This window comes from Podarcis gaigeae (genome assembly GCF_964106915.1).
Source record: "Podarcis gaigeae genome assembly, chromosome: 1".
In the NCBI taxonomy this organism is placed as follows: domain Eukaryota; kingdom Metazoa; phylum Chordata; class Lepidosauria; order Squamata; family Lacertidae; genus Podarcis; species Podarcis gaigeae.
The window spans coordinates 116,391,205-116,411,194 of record NC_139678.1 but is presented as its reverse complement, the minus strand read 5'-3'; the positions used below and the strand labels follow the sequence as shown (position 1 = coordinate 116,411,194).

The 19,990-nt window shown below is 38.9% G+C and overlaps 1 protein-coding gene across 6 annotated transcripts in view; it reads right to left on the bottom strand.

The window, feature by feature from the left end:
- The window catches only part of OLA1 (Obg like ATPase 1), a 93,101-nt gene that overhangs the window by 72,449 nt on the left and 662 nt on the right, over positions 1-19,990 (bottom strand). Inside the window, exons 1-4 of one of the 6 annotated variants that reach the window (XM_083712335.1) lie at positions 19,459-19,625; positions 19,230-19,330; positions 17,163-17,306; positions 12,417-12,544 (exon numbers count right to left, since the gene is read on the bottom strand). In XM_083712335.1, the coding sequence (XP_083568461.1) occupies positions 12,417-12,544; positions 17,163-17,306; positions 19,230-19,330; positions 19,459-19,473 (388 nt within the window). In that variant the 5' untranslated portion in view covers positions 19,474-19,625. Of the gene's footprint in view, positions 1-12,416; positions 12,545-17,162; positions 17,307-19,229; positions 19,331-19,458; positions 19,626-19,990 lie in introns of those variants that run through there. The other 5 variants (XM_083712337.1, XM_083712336.1, XM_083712338.1 and 2 more) reach the window with 5 other exon arrangements.

The following is a 19,990-nucleotide window of genomic DNA, read 5'->3' as shown; positions in this document are numbered from 1 at the left end:
CTAATCACTGAAATCCTGTAGCGCTTTAGTGAACAAAATCACTGTGGGGGTTGTCAGGTCAATTCAGTTTGAAGGTGTACCTTTACCTTACTAAATGTACTTACACTATACTTTCAGTTTGTAACAATAGCCTTAAAGAAGCCTAACAGCAATACTTTAAAAGGTTTCTTTAAAAATCAACAATAATTTGCTTGAAGATAGCAATTCTGTTCCATTAACACTCAAAGCTATTGTAGTTTTAAAATACAAAGGTAAAATGTAGTCTTCCACTCCCACCGCCTTTCTGGCAGCCAGTGCCACCCTAGTAGCTCCTGGGCGGCTTAATGGGTTAATTTACTAAACAGCAGTTTTAGAACCAGATTTAGTGTGCAATGCCTTCCACTTCCCAGCTTCAACTATTGCCTTTGATTATGTGGGACTAATGGCACTGCCCTACACTGCTCCTGACCATCGTCACCAGTTATGCTAACCATCACTGGAAGATTCAATTTCTGCTGTTTGGAGTTTTGTAGCATCTTGGCAATTCTCTTCCTAGACACTGTTGCTGATCATCTCCAGCAAATTATGGGGCAGATGAAAAACATCAATGCAAGAGGGCGCTGGTTTCCCTTTCCGACTTCCACGACAAAGAAAGCCAGAATACCTACTTCCTACTTCCACTACCAAGAAACCTGCTGGATATGCCTATGCCATAAAGCAAATCCAGAAACAATTCAATAAGTTGGTAACTTCCAAGCATGCTACATAATCCCCCACGCAGAAGATTGGCCTGCAAGAGGGACATATGTTAGCAACTGAATTGATACATGTCATATTCCGCACACTGGGGGAGGACAGAACCAACCTTGTTTTGTAGAGCTTTGGATTCCGAAATACACAAATGCTTACTCACACAAGGACCTTCTGCAACCTGCAATGATTCTCAGGACTCACATATAAAGCCTCGAAATCTTATGCTAGTATAGGGCAACTGGAGGCTTGCTTTTAGCCAAGGTCAGCCTTCCTCAACTTGGTGTCATCCAAATGCTGTGGACTTCAACTCCCATCAGCTCCAGTCAGCACTGCCAATGATCAGGGATGATGGGAGCTGTACTCCAAAACTTCTGGAGGGCATCAAATTGGGGAAAAACTGGCCTAGATTCTCCACTTCCCCTACAAAAAAGTTGTTCTTTGCTTCTTATTTGACTGAATGTCATTAAAAAGATACCAGAACAAACTTGTAGAAGATCCTGATCATTCAATTTCATGCTTGGGGACATAAGAATGTAGGAATCCACCTTATGTTGAGTCAGACCATTGTTCCATTGAGCTCAGTACGGTCTACACTAACTGGTAGCAGATCTCCAAGGTTTCAGATAGGGGTGTCTCCTAGCTATACTTGGAGATGGTGAGGATGAAGCCTCAGACCTTGATATGCAAGGCAGATGTGTACCACTGAGCTACATTGCTTCTCCATTGTTGAATGCTTTCACTTGAGAAACTCTTGGGCAGTGTTCGAAACAGATATGAAAGCTAGAAGCTAAATGGCACCTTAAACCTAGGTTATGGGCGCAACAACGGAATGTCTAGGTGCACTTTTTTATTCAAAGCTAAAAATGAATGAACTGCAGCTAAAATATTGTGTTCATTTTTCACATGGTCTAGTCCGTCCCCTCCCCACACCCCTAATATTCTTAAGAGGGTATCTTCTCCAGTTTTCAGAGAGTAGCTGGAAGTTGGGAGGCAGAAAAAGGTCCTCCTTTCCTTCCACTCTGCAGTTTTAATCTGATATCTTAGGTGCAGTACTCAGAGCTCAGAAACTGCTCACGCTAAGGAAATTCCCTGTCACAAAATGTACCTAGAACAATGGGGATTTTTGAATGCTGATCTTGGGTTTTCCTCTATATTTCTGCTTTCTAAAGAAATGTTCTCTGGAGAAACCAGTTCAATTTCAGATTATTCTGGCAAGTCAGAAAAGATTCTTCCAAGCTGTATGTATTTTTAAAAATTATGTGGCAAAACATTTTGGCTTCCACCTTCATCAGCTGCTGTGATGAAGATGGAATGCTCAAACGGGCTTCACTTGCTGATGCTAAGTGATACTAGTATTATCTTCCTGCATGTACACACTGGACACATTGGCACCACATGGCCCCAGTCTGACGTTCTGCCTCTTAACCAAAATTGTTGGATCTTTTAGCACCTTTATAGCAGTTACTGATATGCCTGACAGTCTGTGTTTCTCAGAACTGAAATGTTTTAACAACTGATTGCTCGATTTTTTGTCAAAATTGCAGATTTGTGGTTTCTAACACGTGTGCATAAGTCAGTTGTAGTTTTACCTATGTACTGGATATGACATCTTCTTCTTTTTTTTTGCACTCAATAGAGATTATACTGCAGGACCTGCAAGTGATATTCTGCTTGATGTAGTATGTCCTACCTGTCCTGGTGCTTTTGAAAGTAGCGGTTTCCATGAGATGCAAACAGGTGATACAGTATTTAGTGTTACAAAGATGAGATCCAGGAATGTTGTTAAGTGGATTCAATAAAGCTCTCACTGATAGTCTGCATGTATTCAGTTGGAGGCTGGCAAAATGCTGTTACCAGGAGGCTTGTTGACAGCTTTAGCATGACATTCAGAATTTGCTAACCAGGGGTATCTTTCTCTGATTGCCAGACAATGGAAGATATATGGAAAGCTACCACAAATGGGAAACATTCTTTGTTTACTGACACCTCATTTTGATGGAGGAGGTTTTCTCTAGACACAATGGAAGCCCAGTGGATCAATTACATGTGTTGCAATCAATTACATGTGGATATGTAGAAGGTGCTCTTTAAGTCCAACGATCCTTTTTTGATATTTATCTTTGTTGTTGCAAATGCATTTGATTCCAAGAGCCAAGCTGTAGACAATGTTTTTCTTTACATGTTTTGGATGGGAGGATTTTCAATATAGATAGGTGTACACCCCCACACATCCCCATATATATATAAAGAATTGCAAAGTTTGGAGGTACAGCAGACAGAGTCACTTAGCATAGAGCTGCACCTGGTACATGAGCCCAATTGCCCTTAAGGGACTAGCACAGTTCCAATGTTATACACTGTAACTGCTAACCATGTTGTAAAACATTATACAATCTCCCTTGAAGTATAAATTACTTCATTTTATTATAGATCTCAAAATCACTTAAAAATGCTCTTAGTTTGCTATTTTAAAAAAATATAGGGAATAAAAGACTAATCATAAATAAATGAACTTTTTAATGAGCATGAAAAGCTTTCCATACTAGCAGGGGGAAAAGCACTTCTCCAAGGGACCTGTCATGTTAAAGCAGTAGTCAATAGCTGCATACAATCAGTAAACAAATTCAGCTCTATGAAAAAAAAGAACTACATCACCGTTTAGTGGCTGCAATTTAGATTATTCTAGCGTGTAATACTTTAATTGTATAAAACAAAGCTGGTGTCACAAACACAAAAGAACTTCTTGCAAAGCAAGCACCACAAGTAATTTTTATGCTGCCACTGATGGCTGACAAGTGATGAGCACTTTGTTCAAATTTATACACTTATGCATCGAAGGCAACAGGTGGCTTGTAAAAAGAAACACTGAAAAGAACTGTTTTAACCCATTCAGAGCAGCATTTTTACAAAATGATTTATTAGATCACCTACAAAGTCTCCAACAGCCAAACACTCAACATGTTAGTTTGATAGACTTACAAAGTAAAGCAAAATTATTTAAATGAAACCAGTACAATAGCACTGACATTTAAAATCAAGCTTAGAGCTGGAATATGCAAGTATTAGCTACCTAATGCTGAAATATAAAATGTATGAAGCTAAAATCTAGTGCAATAAAGTAAATAAAAATCATATGGTATCATGACTATTCAATGTGAGTGAGCACTTTAGTAGAAGGTATTCTCCTAGGCATTATAATAAAACCAGGAGAGAATCAGTGGGGCACAATTATCTCTGGGTACAAAGTCTATAGGAAGGGCAGGGAATGGCATGCTGGAGACAATGCTACTCTGCACCATCAAAGAGGACATAGTGTTCAAGGAGCTGAAAATCCCAAAAGGGGTAGATTTCACCACAGAATAGATGCAAGTGGCACACCAAGTCCCAAGAGTAGCTTAGGAAAGAGGGTGTATTACCATCCCCATGACCAAGATGCCTAGAGTGGTCTTGAGATAATGAATTCAAAAAAGCATCAAAGGAGGAAACGTTGTAGTAATGGATGACTTCAACTGCCCAAACAAAAAAAGGATAAATGCTTGCTCCAGTCACAACTAAGATAAAATTTCTAGATACCCTATATGACTGTGCTCAAGAACAGTTGGTCATGGAGTTGATCCAAAGGGGAGGCAACCCTGGACTTAAGTGGTGCCCAGGGCCTGGTGCAATATAAAAGCGCTGTGGGCAGTTAGAAACAGTGACCATAGTGCTTTCAAATTTAACATATACGTGAGTAATTGCTCACAAAGGCTAGTACAGTCAGATTTCACTTCAAAAGAGAAAATTTCTTTAAAATGAGGGGATTGGTAAAAGGGAAGTTGAAAGGAAAGTCAAGAGGGTCAAATCTCCCCAAAATGCTTAGGATGATAATTAAAGTCCACAATAATAGAAGCTCAGCTAGAACATATACCACAGATCAGAATACTCACTACCAAGGTCATGAAACTTCTAGCATGGTTAACAAGTTGAATGTCAGAAGCTAAGGCACGAAGGCTTCCTTCAGAAAATGACAATCTGGTCCAAATGAGAACAAAAAGGAACACAAACTATGGCAAAAGAAATGCAAGCAGAGAATGACCTGGTTCACATTTTGTGCAAAGCCAGACTATGATTCAGTGGGACTTTGGGAGAATGTGGACTCTTGAAGAATTAGTACTTTCCTTACAGTACAGGTGGGGTGACCTTTTTGTGCATGTCCAATTGACGTGCGGCCGCTGACATGCAGGTCCTTTTGGACCCAGAAGATGGAACCGTGAGGTTGGCTTCCTACACCAATGTGTGTGGAGGCCAGGAACGGAACCCTCGAACAAAATGGTTGCCCCCTGTACTTTCAATTATAACAGGGTGGGATGCACACTACCCTGACAGAACAGGGCATTTTTAATGTTTTGTTTTTATTAAATTTATATGCTACCCTTTATCCAAAAAAATTGGATCCTTGGTGGATAAGAAGCAGAATGATGAGCTTCCCCCTGGTCTTTCTTGGGACTGTTTCACCAGATTGTTGTTTTAATTACACACTTATCATTTCAGTTTCAAGGAGCTTGGATTAAAAAGTTAAAACTCACTCCAAAAGAAGCCATAAAAAGTATAGTAAGCTTTGCAAGGCAACACATTACTCTTCAACCTTCTTGGTACAGTATATTATCTTGATATACTGTTTGGAATAGTAAGAAAAACTGTCATTGTTGCTTAGCAGGCAGCTCTCTTGTTTCTGGACTACAATGTCAGATATATAAGTCCCTGCTGGGAAACTTAGCAAATGCTGTCTATAAATAGTATGCCACTTGTCACTACTTTATTGCCAGAGATGGTTGTCCTTCAGACATATGGGCTTTTTATGATTTATCTGCTGTGTAAAAAGATCAGAGGTGCTTAGAACAATCTTGGTCCAAAAGCTAGGCTAAGCTAGGCTAGAACAGAGTGATATCATCAAATTCAAACAAAGAATATAGTGCGGTACACTCAATTTGACAAGATTTATGACTAAAGTGCAAACTGTATGCATATTTTATTGTTAAATGCCACTTCCAATTTTTTTTTTGAAAAGTAGCAGAATATAAGCTTCTAAAATAAATCTCACTTGCATTTTAAAGTAAAACAAGAGTGTAGCTGCATGAAGTCTTCTCTTCACCAAGAACTGCAATATTTTAAGTTAACTTTCAAGAATGTACAGAAAACTTTCCCATGCCTTCTTTTTCCACTAACAACATTCAATTCCCTAAGTTCATTGGTAACAATTAATAGATGCCAGCTGTAACTACAGTACTGGGCAAGCACAACAGTTTCAAAGCTATTAATGTTTTTCAAGGGATTATGCCTAGGAAATATGTAAGTCAGCATATCATGAACAGTTCTTTGAGTTGTTGAAATGTATTAGTGTGTACCTTTGGATTCCAACTCTCACTTTTAAACAATTTAAGTTAAGAACATGCTATTGTCTTTGTTTTCTTACAAATATTCAAATTAAAAATTATACATAAAGGCACATCAGATGTGCTTTAATTCCTCCCCCCCTCCTTTCAAATACTTCAGATCATATACTTGTGGTGTATGGGTGGGTACAATGTTTGTCAGAATTTTTCCCCAATGCAAACTGAAAATATTCTGGTGCAAACTACTGATTTGCATAAGAAGGTTATACGGGGAAGGGGAAGGATAAATTCAATTTCTTCCCAAAAACTCACATCGCTACCACATCTAAATGCAAAAGTGCTGATGAAAGGAGAAACCATCATATAGGAACAACATTTTAATCTCATGTTGCTGAAAACCAAACACAAAATGAGACATAAACTCCTATTTTGAATTGTGAGAAATTACATGCTCGGGATACCACTCCCACCCCAGAACATTTCCCTCCAAGTTGTTTGGTCCTCTTTATGCCTTCTTCTGTCTTTTAGCCAAAATCCACAGGGTGCCCACTAGGCTGTTTGCATGAACTGTTAGAATAGCAACTGTGATGAAAATTCAGACAGGAAGTGGAAGGGAAAGGTAAGGAATTCTGTAACACTAAACTAATCAACACAGGCTATGCCAGGCTTCCTCAAACTCAGTCCTCCAGATGTTTCTGGTCTACAACTCCCATGATCCCTAGCTAGCAGGACCAGTGGTCAGGGATGATGGGAATTGTAGACTCAAAATATCTGGAGGGCCGAGTTTGAGGAAGCCTGGACTATGTAGATATCTGTCCTCAGAATCTCTAGAATCTGCAACTCTGAAACAATGAAGCACGAACGTCGGCCATGTGCTGTAGATCACACATTCTAGCAGTTTTAACCACTTTAAAAACAGAGTACACAATTTAAAATCACACAGCAGTATACAAGTTCACATTTTGTGAAGTTACTCAAGACCGCGACAAGCTACAAAATACTAAAACAGGCCACCCTTAGCCTTCACCTATGACTCGCCAAAAACAAGCCTGTTGCAATGGTAGATTCAAAATACTCACAGTGACACAATCTTTCAAGTCAAGCATCCCCGCCCCCCAAACAAACAGAACCATGTAAGATGCAAAACTAAATCGCGTGTTACACTGTAATGTAAAAGTTGCAACATTCCTTGGCCACAAATCTTTAAGACACATGGGCCATGCAGAGACATCATGCTAATCTTAAAAGTGATGTGAACAACCAGAAACAACCGCAACAAACCCTCTCCTCTCTGCTGCTAGTTACCAAGAGCGAGAAAAGGAGGGGCGCAGCAAGGAGTACTTTAATGCAGTGTGGAAGCAAAAGCAGAGCCAATATGACACTCCTGCCAGCAATGGGAAGCCAAGTGAGCAATGCTTGCCCTGCCCATGCTGCTGAACCAGCCACTACTATTTACACACACACAGAGGAGGGGAGGAGTTGCTCATTTTCATTTCCAGAAATCCCATTATACCACATTAAATCTCATTCTAGAAGCTCCGCAACCTTCAGGAGAAGCTTTATGGATAGCATAAGGCGAAACTGAAAGGTTCCAGTGCTTGTACAGCATACCCCCTGCATCCATTTCAGTCCCTGCCATTGTTATCTATGTAATCTACTGAATAGGTATTGGTCTGTATCAATCAAAAGCTGTCTGAAGGCAAGGTATTGGCCAAGTCTAAGCCTTCAGAAGCTAAAAAGGAGATAGAAGATTTTAACTAATAATGACAGTTTCAGAACAGTGTCTAGGCATGTATAATGGAAGATTTACAGTCCTTAAATCAAGAGTCGTTAAGATAGCGCTCACTCTTTGCCAGCCTTCTAAGGGTAAGTATGGCTAAACGTAGATGTGGGCACCCCACACTCCTGCACATGCACCACACAGAACCCAAATTTACCTCTCTTCATGCCCAATACTGTGCCTTCTTTTTCTTGGGGTGGAGGGAAGATAAATATGTTTCAGAGGCCTCAGGCCAGAGATTAGACACCCCTGCATTAATGATTAAAAATATATCCTACCTGAATGAAGCATTATACGTTGTCACTTCTGCGATTTTAAATTCATCTCAAAATGCATGTGACACCTAAAGTTACAAGTTTTCAGAGATGTGCTAAAGTGTCACAGCGTAAATAGAGCTGCACAAACAGTACTACTATAATTGGCAAAGGAAAGCCACACATGCTGAGGGGATGAGATGTGGCTCTTGCTTTGTTCACTAAAATGGTGGTGCAATGGAGTGTGGCTAAGTGATATCATCATACGTCTCTCCTCTGCTGCAAGCAGCTTCCAGCAATATCTATCAGCAGGGATGATTTCTACTTTGAGAACATAAAAATACAATGTGCCTGGGGAATACAGAGTTTGAAAAAAAAGGAAGATGTTGCAGATGCTACATCCAAGTCCCTTTCGACAGAACTGGATGAAATTTTCATGCAAAGTTGCCCCACTTGACTAAATAAAGTCTGCAAAATTACAGACAAATAGGTCCAGAGGGTTGGTGGCTGGTCACCTTTAGAATTTATTTTTTAAAGGAACTGTCTATGATTTGGGGGAGCGGGGGGAGCAGAAATGGATTAAATTTGCAGGATTGTTTGTCACTTCTGAGAGGTTGAGACCTGCCAAATTTTCAGAAGGAAAATTGCAGTGACTTTCCTGAAAGGCTAGCCTTTACAGTTGGGGAGTGATTTTTAAAAGGATTCACTTACGCTCCCCTATTCTTCTATGAGCAACTTGTATAAAATAGCATACATGACAGAGATGTCCCTAAGTAAGAAATCTGCCAAATTACAAATTGGTATATGGCAGTTTTTGTGCCAGGCACCTTTAAAGTTGACTTTGTTGGCATGGGTGAACTTAAAGGGATTTGCTGCCCTCCCTCTAGTTTTGCGGGCAACAACTTTCTTATGAATATGTGCTCCTGGGAAAATAACCTGCAAATTTTAAGAAGGCTAGGTGTAAGGGCTAAGGAGTTCTGATGCATAAAATGAAAAGCTTCGGGCTTGCATTTTGATGAAGTGCCATCCAAAGTCACAAAAACTAAATGCCAAGCTGGCTTGACATGAGAGGATTTGTGGACATGCTACACAAAGGCAGGACTTGAATATTTTGGCATTTTCCAACCAAGCACCACTAGGCAGAACTAGCAAATGACCACAGAACAGACAAGAAAAATGTTACATTATTTCAACTTCCCTACCCTAAAGCAATGTTATTGGAGAGACCTGGTTAAATCCTGGTTTTCTCTGGTAAGAAGCAAGATGTGTCGGACACAAAAGAGCTTCCTGACAGTGTTTTCCTCGCATGACAAGCTTGGGAGAGAAAAGTTTCAGGTTTTGCAGACACTGTGTCTGCAGAGTTTAACATAGAAATCTCAAAAACGCTTTGGAGATCCCCTCTTCAGTTTAAAGAGCTTAAGAAAGATTCCTCTTCGGCTTGGATAAGCCCCAAATCCATCTGAAGTGGCCCACTTTAGTTTCAGGATTACTGAAAATCCAGTGCACACCCCAAACTTTTAGTCATTGTAGAAGCTTTTTCCTGAAGTGACTGTCAAACCAACCAATCTCTCTCACAAAACTTTGCATTTTCAAATCACCTTTAATGCAGAGCACATTGCTTATTTTTGCTGTGACACGTTCATGAAAGCATATTTTCTGAGTTCAAACAGCATGTATTGGCAAATTGCAATACTGATATACATATTAAGTAAGAAAACTTGCCAAAAGTTCAAGCAAAAATGTATACGTAGCATTCAACTAATTGTGATTTGTTACAACAGTGTGTTAACCACAAAGAAGACATCTAGGTAAGCTGTCACCATCTAGCAACCACATTATACAAAAACTCAGCTTGCAGGAGGTAAAACAAACAAGTCTTACAAAACATATTTTTTTAAGTTGGAAGTGCAAACATATTCCTGGATGTATCTTGAAACTGAGCAGAGTTTATATAAAAAATAAAAAACCTTTACAAACTAAACAAGTTGCCCTCAGTTGTGTTTAAAGAAACACACACACACACACCCCTACTTCATTCTGACTTCATGGAAGAACCAGAATGCAATACAGTGCTACCTCTGGTTATGAACTTAATTTGTTCCGGAGGTCCATTCATAAGCTGAAACCGTTCTTATCCTGAGGCGCGCTTTTGCTAAAGGAGCCTCCGGTGCACAATTTCCGTTCACATCCTGGGGCAAAGTTCGCAACCAGGAGCAGCTACTTCCAGGTTAGCGGAGCTTGTAACCTGAAGCGTTTGTAACCTGAAGTGTTTGTAACCAGAGGTACCACAGTAAAGGATAAGAGACCAATATTGTCTCATTGGCTCCCATGGAGAAAATAAGATATAAAGTAACCACCATTTCATATCTGAAGTTACACCTCAGCATTGCTTGTAACAGCAGATAACTGTTTAAAAATAGGTCTGAAGTAGGACTACAAGAGCTGAGTAGACTTGACAGTAATTTTATCTTTCCATTGCTTTACAGTGTATTGATCTTGAAGAAAATTATTTTTCGCTATGTATGTTGTTAAGTTTACTTTGTGTAGCAGAACAATATCAACTTTTATTCCCATGGGAAATATCATTTGCTGAATACTCAATCTAGCACTATTCAGTAATTTAATATTAACTGACTTAGCAGACCAAATTCCAATAATCAATATCAATAGATTGATTTATTTACAGATTTACCTTACAGTAGAACTAGCCTCTGATCCTCAATGCATTCAAACCACAATTATCCTAATGAAATTTGATTCACCAATATGTTTTTGCCACTCTTGGGGAATGGCAACTTCCTCTAACCAAAACCAAATTCAATCTGCATATATTTACACTAGAAATGTTCTGGCAGTAGTGCTTTTCCAAAATGAAGAAGCAAAAACTACTACAAATCCATAGCAGTGGGAAATTATCCTAAATATAACTTAAGTCCAATACTTATCAGTGGCAGCATCTCTAGGGGGCCCTGGCGGCCCGCGCACCCACAAGTCATGTCCGAAGCCTTGTGAGACCTCGGGATCTGACTTCCAGTGATAGGTCCTGAGGCCACAGGGCACATGATGTCATGACGTCATGTCACGAACGGTGGGCACCAAGAATCTGGGGCCCAAGTTCGGTGCCGCTGCTACTTATTCTAAATGGATTTGACTTTTGAACATCAAATGGATATTTTCACTGGGACATAAACATTTTGCCTCAAAGTATTTAGACTGGATGAAAAATTTATTCTTTATGGTTAAATAATATTTCCCTGGTCCTATACCTTAATAAATAATAATAAATAATAATAATAATAATAATTTATTATTTATACCCCGCCCATCTGGCTGAGTTTCCCCAGCCCCTCTGGGCGGGTTCCAATCGAGTGTTAAAAACAATACAGCATTAAATATTAAAAACTTCCCTAAACAGGGCTGCCTTCAAATATCTTTTAAAGATAAGATAGCTGCTTATTTCCTTCACATCTTAAATAAATACTGTTACCTTGCTCAGCATTTTGAAATGTTATGAAAAATACAATTCAGTATCTCTGAAATAAATTATTCTTCATCATATACTAAATGCTAAGTATATTTGGGCAAAGCCACGCATTACAATGGAAACACAAGATTGGGTCCATATTTTTCAGCACTGAAACTCCACTAACAAGACATTTCAGCTGCTAGAGGATGGGTTATTTTTGCTGATACTCTCTTCTACCTATATCCTCCTGAGCCCCTAAAATCTGCTTGGGTGGACTGGGGACCCTATAGAATAGTGTAGGAAATGGCTGGGGAGAGGGTTTTCAAGGGGAAAACAGCCAAAAAATGAGTTTCACCCACCCCTTTCTTCAGCAGAAGCCTCTACAGTGGTACCTCAGCTTAAGTACTTAATTCGTTCCGGAGGTCCGTTTTTAACCTGAAACTGTTCTTAACCTGAAGCACCAATTTAGCTAATGGGGCCTCCTGCTGCTGCCGTGCCGCCAGAGCACGATTTCTGTTCTCATCCTGAAGCAAAGTTCTTAACCCAAGATACTATTTCTGGGTTAGCCGAGTCTGTAACCTGAAGCGTTATGTAACCTGAAGCCTATGTAACCTGAAACGTATGTAACCTGAGGTACCACTGTACTGTGTTCTCCTCAGAATACCACGGTGGAGTAAGGTTATCATATTGTTATGACTTAATCATAGCAGATGCACATTTAATATGGCTTGAGTAGCTTGTCTTTTGAGGCCCCAGTTCTTAGGCAAGCCACATCCTTAAATAATATAAAAAAATTTCAAAAGTTTACATACGCAGTAGATGAAAGATTCCATCACAGGCGCTAATGTGTGACAAAAAGGCATTTCCTAGTCCCTGTCCAGCATGGGCTCCTTTCACAAGGCCAGCAATATCCACTACATTCAGAAAGGCTGGAATTTTGCTGAAAGATAATTTAAGATTTTTGTAATTAGAAACATAGTTCAATATTACCACATATCTGCAAGTATCTTCAGAGCACACACACCCAGAAAAATCTATGCTGGGCTGGGGAACATGTGACCCTCCCGTTGTTGATGGACTAATAATAACAATTTTATTATTTATACCCCACCCAACTGGCTGGGTTTCACGAGCCACTCTGGGCTGCTTACAACACATACAAAACCACAGAAAAACACCAACCATTAAAAACTTCCCTATACATCATATAGTCCTATATATCCTCCATCTATATCCTCCATCATCCCTGGTTACTGATCATGCCAGCTAGGGCTGATCCAAGCTGGAGTCCAGAAATACCCGGAGGGCCACAAATTAGCCACCCACCCTGTACTCTGAACACCTACATGCAGTTTTAAGTGAACAGCTGAAACTAGTAATAAAGAAAACATACACCCCTTGTAACTTCAATATTTGCTGTTGTAGACTTTTCAATTTGCAGATCCTGAAGTTGTGGAAAGGACTCTTTAAGAATTGAGACCTACCACATGCATACTTGTGGCCAAAATTGTGGAAACCTTTAGAAAAAGTTGCATTTCTAAGGTCTGATGGCTCATAACATCCATCTTTTTTATAATAATACTATAAAATTTTTGTATCATTAGAAAGAAATTTTAATGCAGAATATAATGCAAGAAACTATGTCAAATTATCTTTATTCTATTAAATGTTATAGTCCAATAATCAGAAAAAGAAAGCACAACTGCCTTATGAAGGTGATTTCTTTAACTAAAAATTGACCAATGACAAACAGAGTGAAAAGAGTAGACTAGTCACCTAGAAAGTGATATAGTAGCCCTGACCTGAATCCAAAAGAAAATCTGTAGAGCCGATTAAAGAAACCTGTCAGTCAGAAGCAAGCAAGGAATAGAGCACAATTGATAGAAGCAATCATACAATCTTGGTTACACGTTATAACACCTGATGAACTAAAATCTTTGGTTCACTCAATGGGATGCCATTGTAGGGCTGTAACTGCAGCAAAAGGTTTCCACACTAAGTACTAACAGAAATGGTGAGAAGTTATGAGATACCCTTTATCATGGTTTTCTGTGCATAACTTATTTTATTTGGCTATAACTTTCACTAGAATAAAGATAATTCAACAGTTTATTGCATTATATTATGCATTAAATTATATTTCTAATGATAGATAATTTTATGGCACTATTCTAAAAATGACTGGTGTCAAAGCTCAGAAATATATATTTTCAAAAAGGTTTCCACAATTCTGGCCACTAGTGGACATTCAACCCTTGTCCTTCCTGGCAAATAAGATATAAGAAATAAATAATAATAATAACTATTATTATTATTTGCAGCAGCTACTAAAATAATGGAAGTGGCCAATGCCTCTCAAGAAGAGGGAAATTTTCCACTGGGCCTAAAGAGGTGGTGGTAAGGCCTTTATTTTAAAAAAGCCACTTATAGGGAGTATATGACTCCTAGATTACAAATCCCTCCCAAGGTACATATGTTTAACCCCTTTGATGCTGGCTATTGAACAAGCTTTTAAAACCTATTTATTCTGAGCTACTTTGTGCTAATCATTTTAGGGTTTTATATTATTGCTAGTTTCAAACTAATAGTTTGCTTGATATTTTGTTTTAGATGGGTGTGTGCTGGCTTTTGAAATGTTTTAATCATTTTTTAACTTTGATTGTATTATATTGGAATTATCCTTTCTATGTAAGCCACCCTAAAAAGGCCTTCCCAGTCTTTGAAACTTCCTACTGCCTTCCACCAGCAAGGATAAATCTTATTCTAATGGAACTTAAAGAGCCGCTCCCTAACATAGGTTGCCTGGCCAACTTACCAAACAAAAACTTATAATACATTAAAAATGATTTTAAACTAAAAGCACAATTAAGATTTTAAATATAAGATAATCAGATAATAATATGTTAAGTTGTTGTGTGTGGTTTTTAAACTCTTCCTCCAGTTCCAAAAAGACTACAAAGGTGCCATCAAGCAAACCTGTATGAGAAAACTTTCCATAATTGGGCTACTACCAAAGAGGTCTCTCCCTGGTGATTACCTGCCTCATCTTGGATGGCACTTAGACAAGGGTTTCTGAGGAAGATGTTAAGCTTCAAATAGGTATATATAGGAAAAACCAATTATTTCAGGTAACCTTGCTCCACGCCATTTAAAGCTTTAAAGCAAGAGTGCATAACCTGTGGTCCTCCAGATGTAACTGGACTACAGCCCCCACTCAGCATGGCAACAAGATCTGGATGGCCTCAGGTTAGCAACCCTTGCTTTAAAGCTTAAAACCAGCACTTTATATATAGAATTGATTTTAATCAGACTTCTATTTGGCAAACATTCATTTCCTAAAGAAAAGTACAAGATAAGTAGTTCATATAAATATTTAATATTGCTGACATAGCTAAACTATGCACTATATCTAACATGTTTTGCAACACAATAGCAATAACCCAAGTACTTACAGGTTAATAAAAATCTGAATTATATTTCTAATTCCATTTTGCTAAGTATTAACTTAAATCATAAATAGTTATGATTTAGTTTGCCTTTAGGGTGGGACAACTTAAAGGATAGAAAATTCCTCCTGAAGAAAGGGGCATTTTGAGTATGTTAAGCTCCTGTGCTTAATAGCATGATCATGAAATCTTCAAGGTAATACCTAAATGGTTATTTAAAGTCAGAAACTTTAGCTCATGACTTAAGTATTAGGGCGGGAAATGTTTTTCAGGCAGGAGCCACAGTGCCTCACAGAATCATAGAACTGTAGAACTGAAAGGGACCACCAGGGTCATGTAGTTCAACCCTGCAAAGCAGGAAGCTTTTGCCCAATATGGGGCTCGAATCCACAACCCAGAGATTTAAGAGTCTCATACTCTACCAACTGAGCTATCATGCCTTAACAGTGGGCGGGACCAGAGACACAAAAAAAGGGGGGGTGAACTCTTGTCTTTGTACAGTAGATCAGATTTGGGTTTTTTATTGTTTGTTTAATATTTTAGGGCCATACACCTAAAACAAATAATTTCCAAACACATGTACTTTTCTTTATCTTTTTGTAGTTGGTTACTTGTATATTTTTTCTTTTTTGTACTCAATAAAATTTAATAATAAAAAATTTAAAAAATAATAATTTCCAAACACATCATACCATGCAGACAATTTCCAAACATATCACATCATGCAGACAAGCAAGACACATTATCACAATTCAAATACACAGCACAGCACAAGCACTCAAGGAAGACACACAGCAGAGCCAGTGAGGCCTCCCAAGAGCCAGATAGAGAGTATTGAAGAGCCAAATTTGACTCCCAGGCCTGACATTCCCCACACTTATGTTAAAGAGTCTTAGTTCACAAAGGAGACATCAGACAATACTTCACATACTGTATATTCTTGTATAAACTTTGGAATGCATTCTTACCCACAACCAAAACAAAAACTGAAAACACATCAAAATGTTTAGACACCAAAAAAAGTTATCTATGTATGATTATAAAAACTGGAATTTCTTGTTCTTTACTAATGATCTTCAACTAAAAGAACGTCCTTTGGAAAAATAGGATATTTACTAAATCTTTACAGACATTGTATTCACGTTAGCATGCCTTAACTCCATTAAAGCTTGGAATATACAACAAACTAACTTTTTACTAACAAAAATGATTTAACAGACTATCAGATTAAAAGAGCCAGGAGCTCAACATAGCTTTTTTAAACAATACAATTGTGAAACCTGTTTACTCAGAAGCAAGTCCCACCAACTGCAGAAGAACTTCCCCCTGCAAAGCATCCTAAGGATAATGGCTTAAGTTCTCTACAGTCAACACCAAAGAGAGCCCAGAAAATAATGCTACACTATACAGAATGGTGATAGAAGGAGATATGTCACAAGCAGAGGACTCTACAAGAATTAGTTCCATGGGAGAGAAGTTTGTTTGATCCCAGAAGGCCCATCAGCTCATATAACAGAAGTGGGAAAGTAGTGGGAATTGATGCTCCAAATATCAGGGGCAAATGCAATTAGAAGTTGGAAAGAATTTAGTTTTAGTGTTTAAAACTAAAGGAACAAATTGTGGTTTTAATTTCTTGGTTCACTGTTCACTCTGCCTTAGATATGAGGGTATGAAAAAAATAGGCAATAGTGAAGCTTTTTATGTGATCTGCTTTAAAGGCAGACATCTAAGCAGCCACTTGTATGTGGTAAATACGAATAATATCCAGGTAAGGAGAATTTTGTAGGTGGAAACACAGTCCTTTCCCCACTCTTTTCAGATGTTCATGTGCCACAATGGCTTTCACATGTATGAACAAGCAGACTAATAAGAAAGTTCAGGCATGTTGCCTTGCTTGCAAGATTATTTCAAGTTGCCTGAAGAATTCCCATTTTCAAACTATGAGGTCCTCTCACTAGATTCTTGTTCAAAAGCAATCCTTTTTTAAAAAACCAAACAACACAACTTCAAAACACTTAAATACTTAGAAATGGATTTTGTGAAAATAATGCTTATTGGGAAGCTTATTTCTTTATGTAGAAACAACCAACTGATAACATGTGTGGTACTAACCTTGGAGGCTTGTGGTACTGGCAAAGGAAATCAAATCTTTCATCTGGTACAGGTACTCTGCTCTCATTTGGATCAATAGTGCAGAAAGGAAAGTTCTCTGCTGCAGCTTGACTCTTGGTTAATACGTTGAAAAAGGTAGATTTCCTTTAAAAAAGAAAATGTTGCAACATTTGAGATCAGCTTCCCAATAATACCACATGTGCAACATTAAATAGTGTACATTTGTGTTGGATGCTGGGCGTGTCCTTTTATATTTTATATTTTTAATGCCGCCTATACCTTTGCATTATTTTTGCACAGACAGCATGGGAAATATCTAAGTCTTTCCAGGTTTCCACTGGAATCCCTCCGAAGTTGCAATTCTTTAAAGTTACATTTCAAATTCTTACCCACTGTAATGACTTTCTAGATTTGGACAGCTCATGTTCAGGCTTTGGTTATCACAAGTGCCCTATTCAATCATACAGAAGCTCCATTTAGTCCAGCATCCTGCTTCCCTCAGCAATCCATCACATGCTTCTGAGAAGCCCACAAACATGAAACCAATACCCATCTGTCACTGTAACTTCCCAGTTATAGGGCCTCTTCCAAGTTTTCTTTCTTTCTGGGAAACAGTTATTCAAGATGAATTTTTTTTTTAAAAAAAGTTGCTTTTGCTAAAACAATTCCAACATTTTGGTCTAATGCATCATTATGGCATCTATGGCATAATCTGAAAGAAGCTTAGGTAAAAGCGAAGCCAGCCTATTTACTCTTAACAAAACTGGCAGATCAGCAAAAACTTCTTCTACCAAAGATGAGTGTGTTTTAGGTTACATTGGTTTCTAACTCAAAGCACTTATTTGAAGACCTGAAGTGCAATAATGTACCCGCAATACAATTTGTGACCACTATTTCATCAATATCTCATGACAGCATCTCTTATCACAGAAATCAGTGGCAAAATTCTTATGTATCTCTGTGTCTCTTGCATCTTAACCCATCATAATTCTATTTACAAACAACTTTAAATGCTGTCTCCACCTTCCAGTACTATTCCCACAGTTTCAGCTATACTGCTCCATTTCCAAAACAGGTCTCCTTTCTGTTTGTGAACCACACCAACATATATTCCTATATTACTATTGCTACACCTCTCTCCACTACTATTCCCCAATATGTATCTGTCAGTTCTTGACTCAGACTTCACAAGCTCTAGAGAGAGGCCACAGCACCAATTCTTCAGAACATCTAGTACACTGTTGGAACTAAATACTGAAAGAGACAGACCCCAAAAGAAAGTTTCTATATAAACTGTGCCCCTTCTTTCTGCATAGTATAATTACCTTTATCAAGTAGAGTTTAAATACCTAACTAAACAGAAAAAAAGTTGACAGTCTGACAAGGTTCTTTACCTTCATCTCTCCACCCGCTGTATCTATACAGTCAGATGGGGGGGTATAAATAGTAAATTATTATTATTATTATTATTATTATTATTATTATTATTCTGCATGTATCAGCCATAAATAGGTTAGAAGCTGTCAGCTAATGTGCTTTCAGTGCAGCATTGCTTTTAATAGTAAATTTTTAAACTTCCTCACATCTTTAAACAATCCAAGGAAGCTGGTCTAACGAAAAGTGCCTATATGAAACAAAGATTTGTGTTCTTTTACAGATATTTCCAATAAAAATAACTACTCCTTTCCAGATAATTTACAGGCAAAATAACATCACAAAAAAATCAACTGTTGGATAATTAAGTTTAAAATGTTTGTAGAGAAAATTCAATTATTTATAAAGTTATTTCCATTCATTAAAATAATTTCATTTCTTATCAGTTATCTATCAATCTATTCATTAAGCCCAGTTCAGTAAAATATGTCTTTTTTCAAACAGCAACTCAAAACACCTTTTGTTCAAAAATGATCTAATTTAAGTAAAACATAAGCATGAACTTATAAGCATAAATGCTAATCTCAACCAATATTTCACAGTGTTCATACTGCAGCATAACACTAATTTATTCAGGAGGGCCTACTATCTTTAGGATGACTAAGCAAAGTTTATCCCCCTTGAATCACCTACCCAACATTTGGCAAGCCAACAATGCCAATTTTCAAGGTTGTCCCGAATCTTCCAACGATTGGATGTGGCTTGAGTCCATCACCTCCCTTTTTGGGGGGCATCTGAAATGAAAAACAGAAGCCACTTAAATCCCAAACTCCCTTACTTACCTCCAGGACTCCCAATGCAACATGCGTTCTGATACATAAACCGAGGCGAACATGTCAGCTTTCTAAAACATGCCCAATACCTTTTTGGGAGCCATGGCATCTACACATAACAGCAAGGCAAGGAGAATATCCTCTGGGACGCCCAAGGGCCAGCCACCAGCCAGGCACAACAGGGCTGCGCATGGCACCACAAATCCCAAGCCAGCTGGACTGGGCTACTGCTGCTGCAGCTTCTGCAAAGTCCCTAGAAATGCCGTGCTAAAAATAACCGGCTCGGATCCCAAAGGACGGATTGAAATTCAGCACCCGCTACGGCTCCACCTGACGTGCTCGGCTCCGAGTGGCAGCCGCAGAGGCTTCCCCGGGCAGTCAAACGAGCTGGCGGGAGGGCTGAGCGGAGGGAGCAGCACACCGGCCGGGCGAGAAGCACAACTTGGCGGCTCGCGAGGAGAGCAGGATCCTACAGCAAAACCCCGGAGCCGAGCGAGCCAACACCGCCCGCTTCTCTGCCAGCACCGCGCCTGCGCGCACGCGGAGAAAGGGCTCGGCTTACCGGCTGCCCTACCTCACGGCCTCGGGCGGCCGAAAACAGCGGGCGACCCATTTACCTTA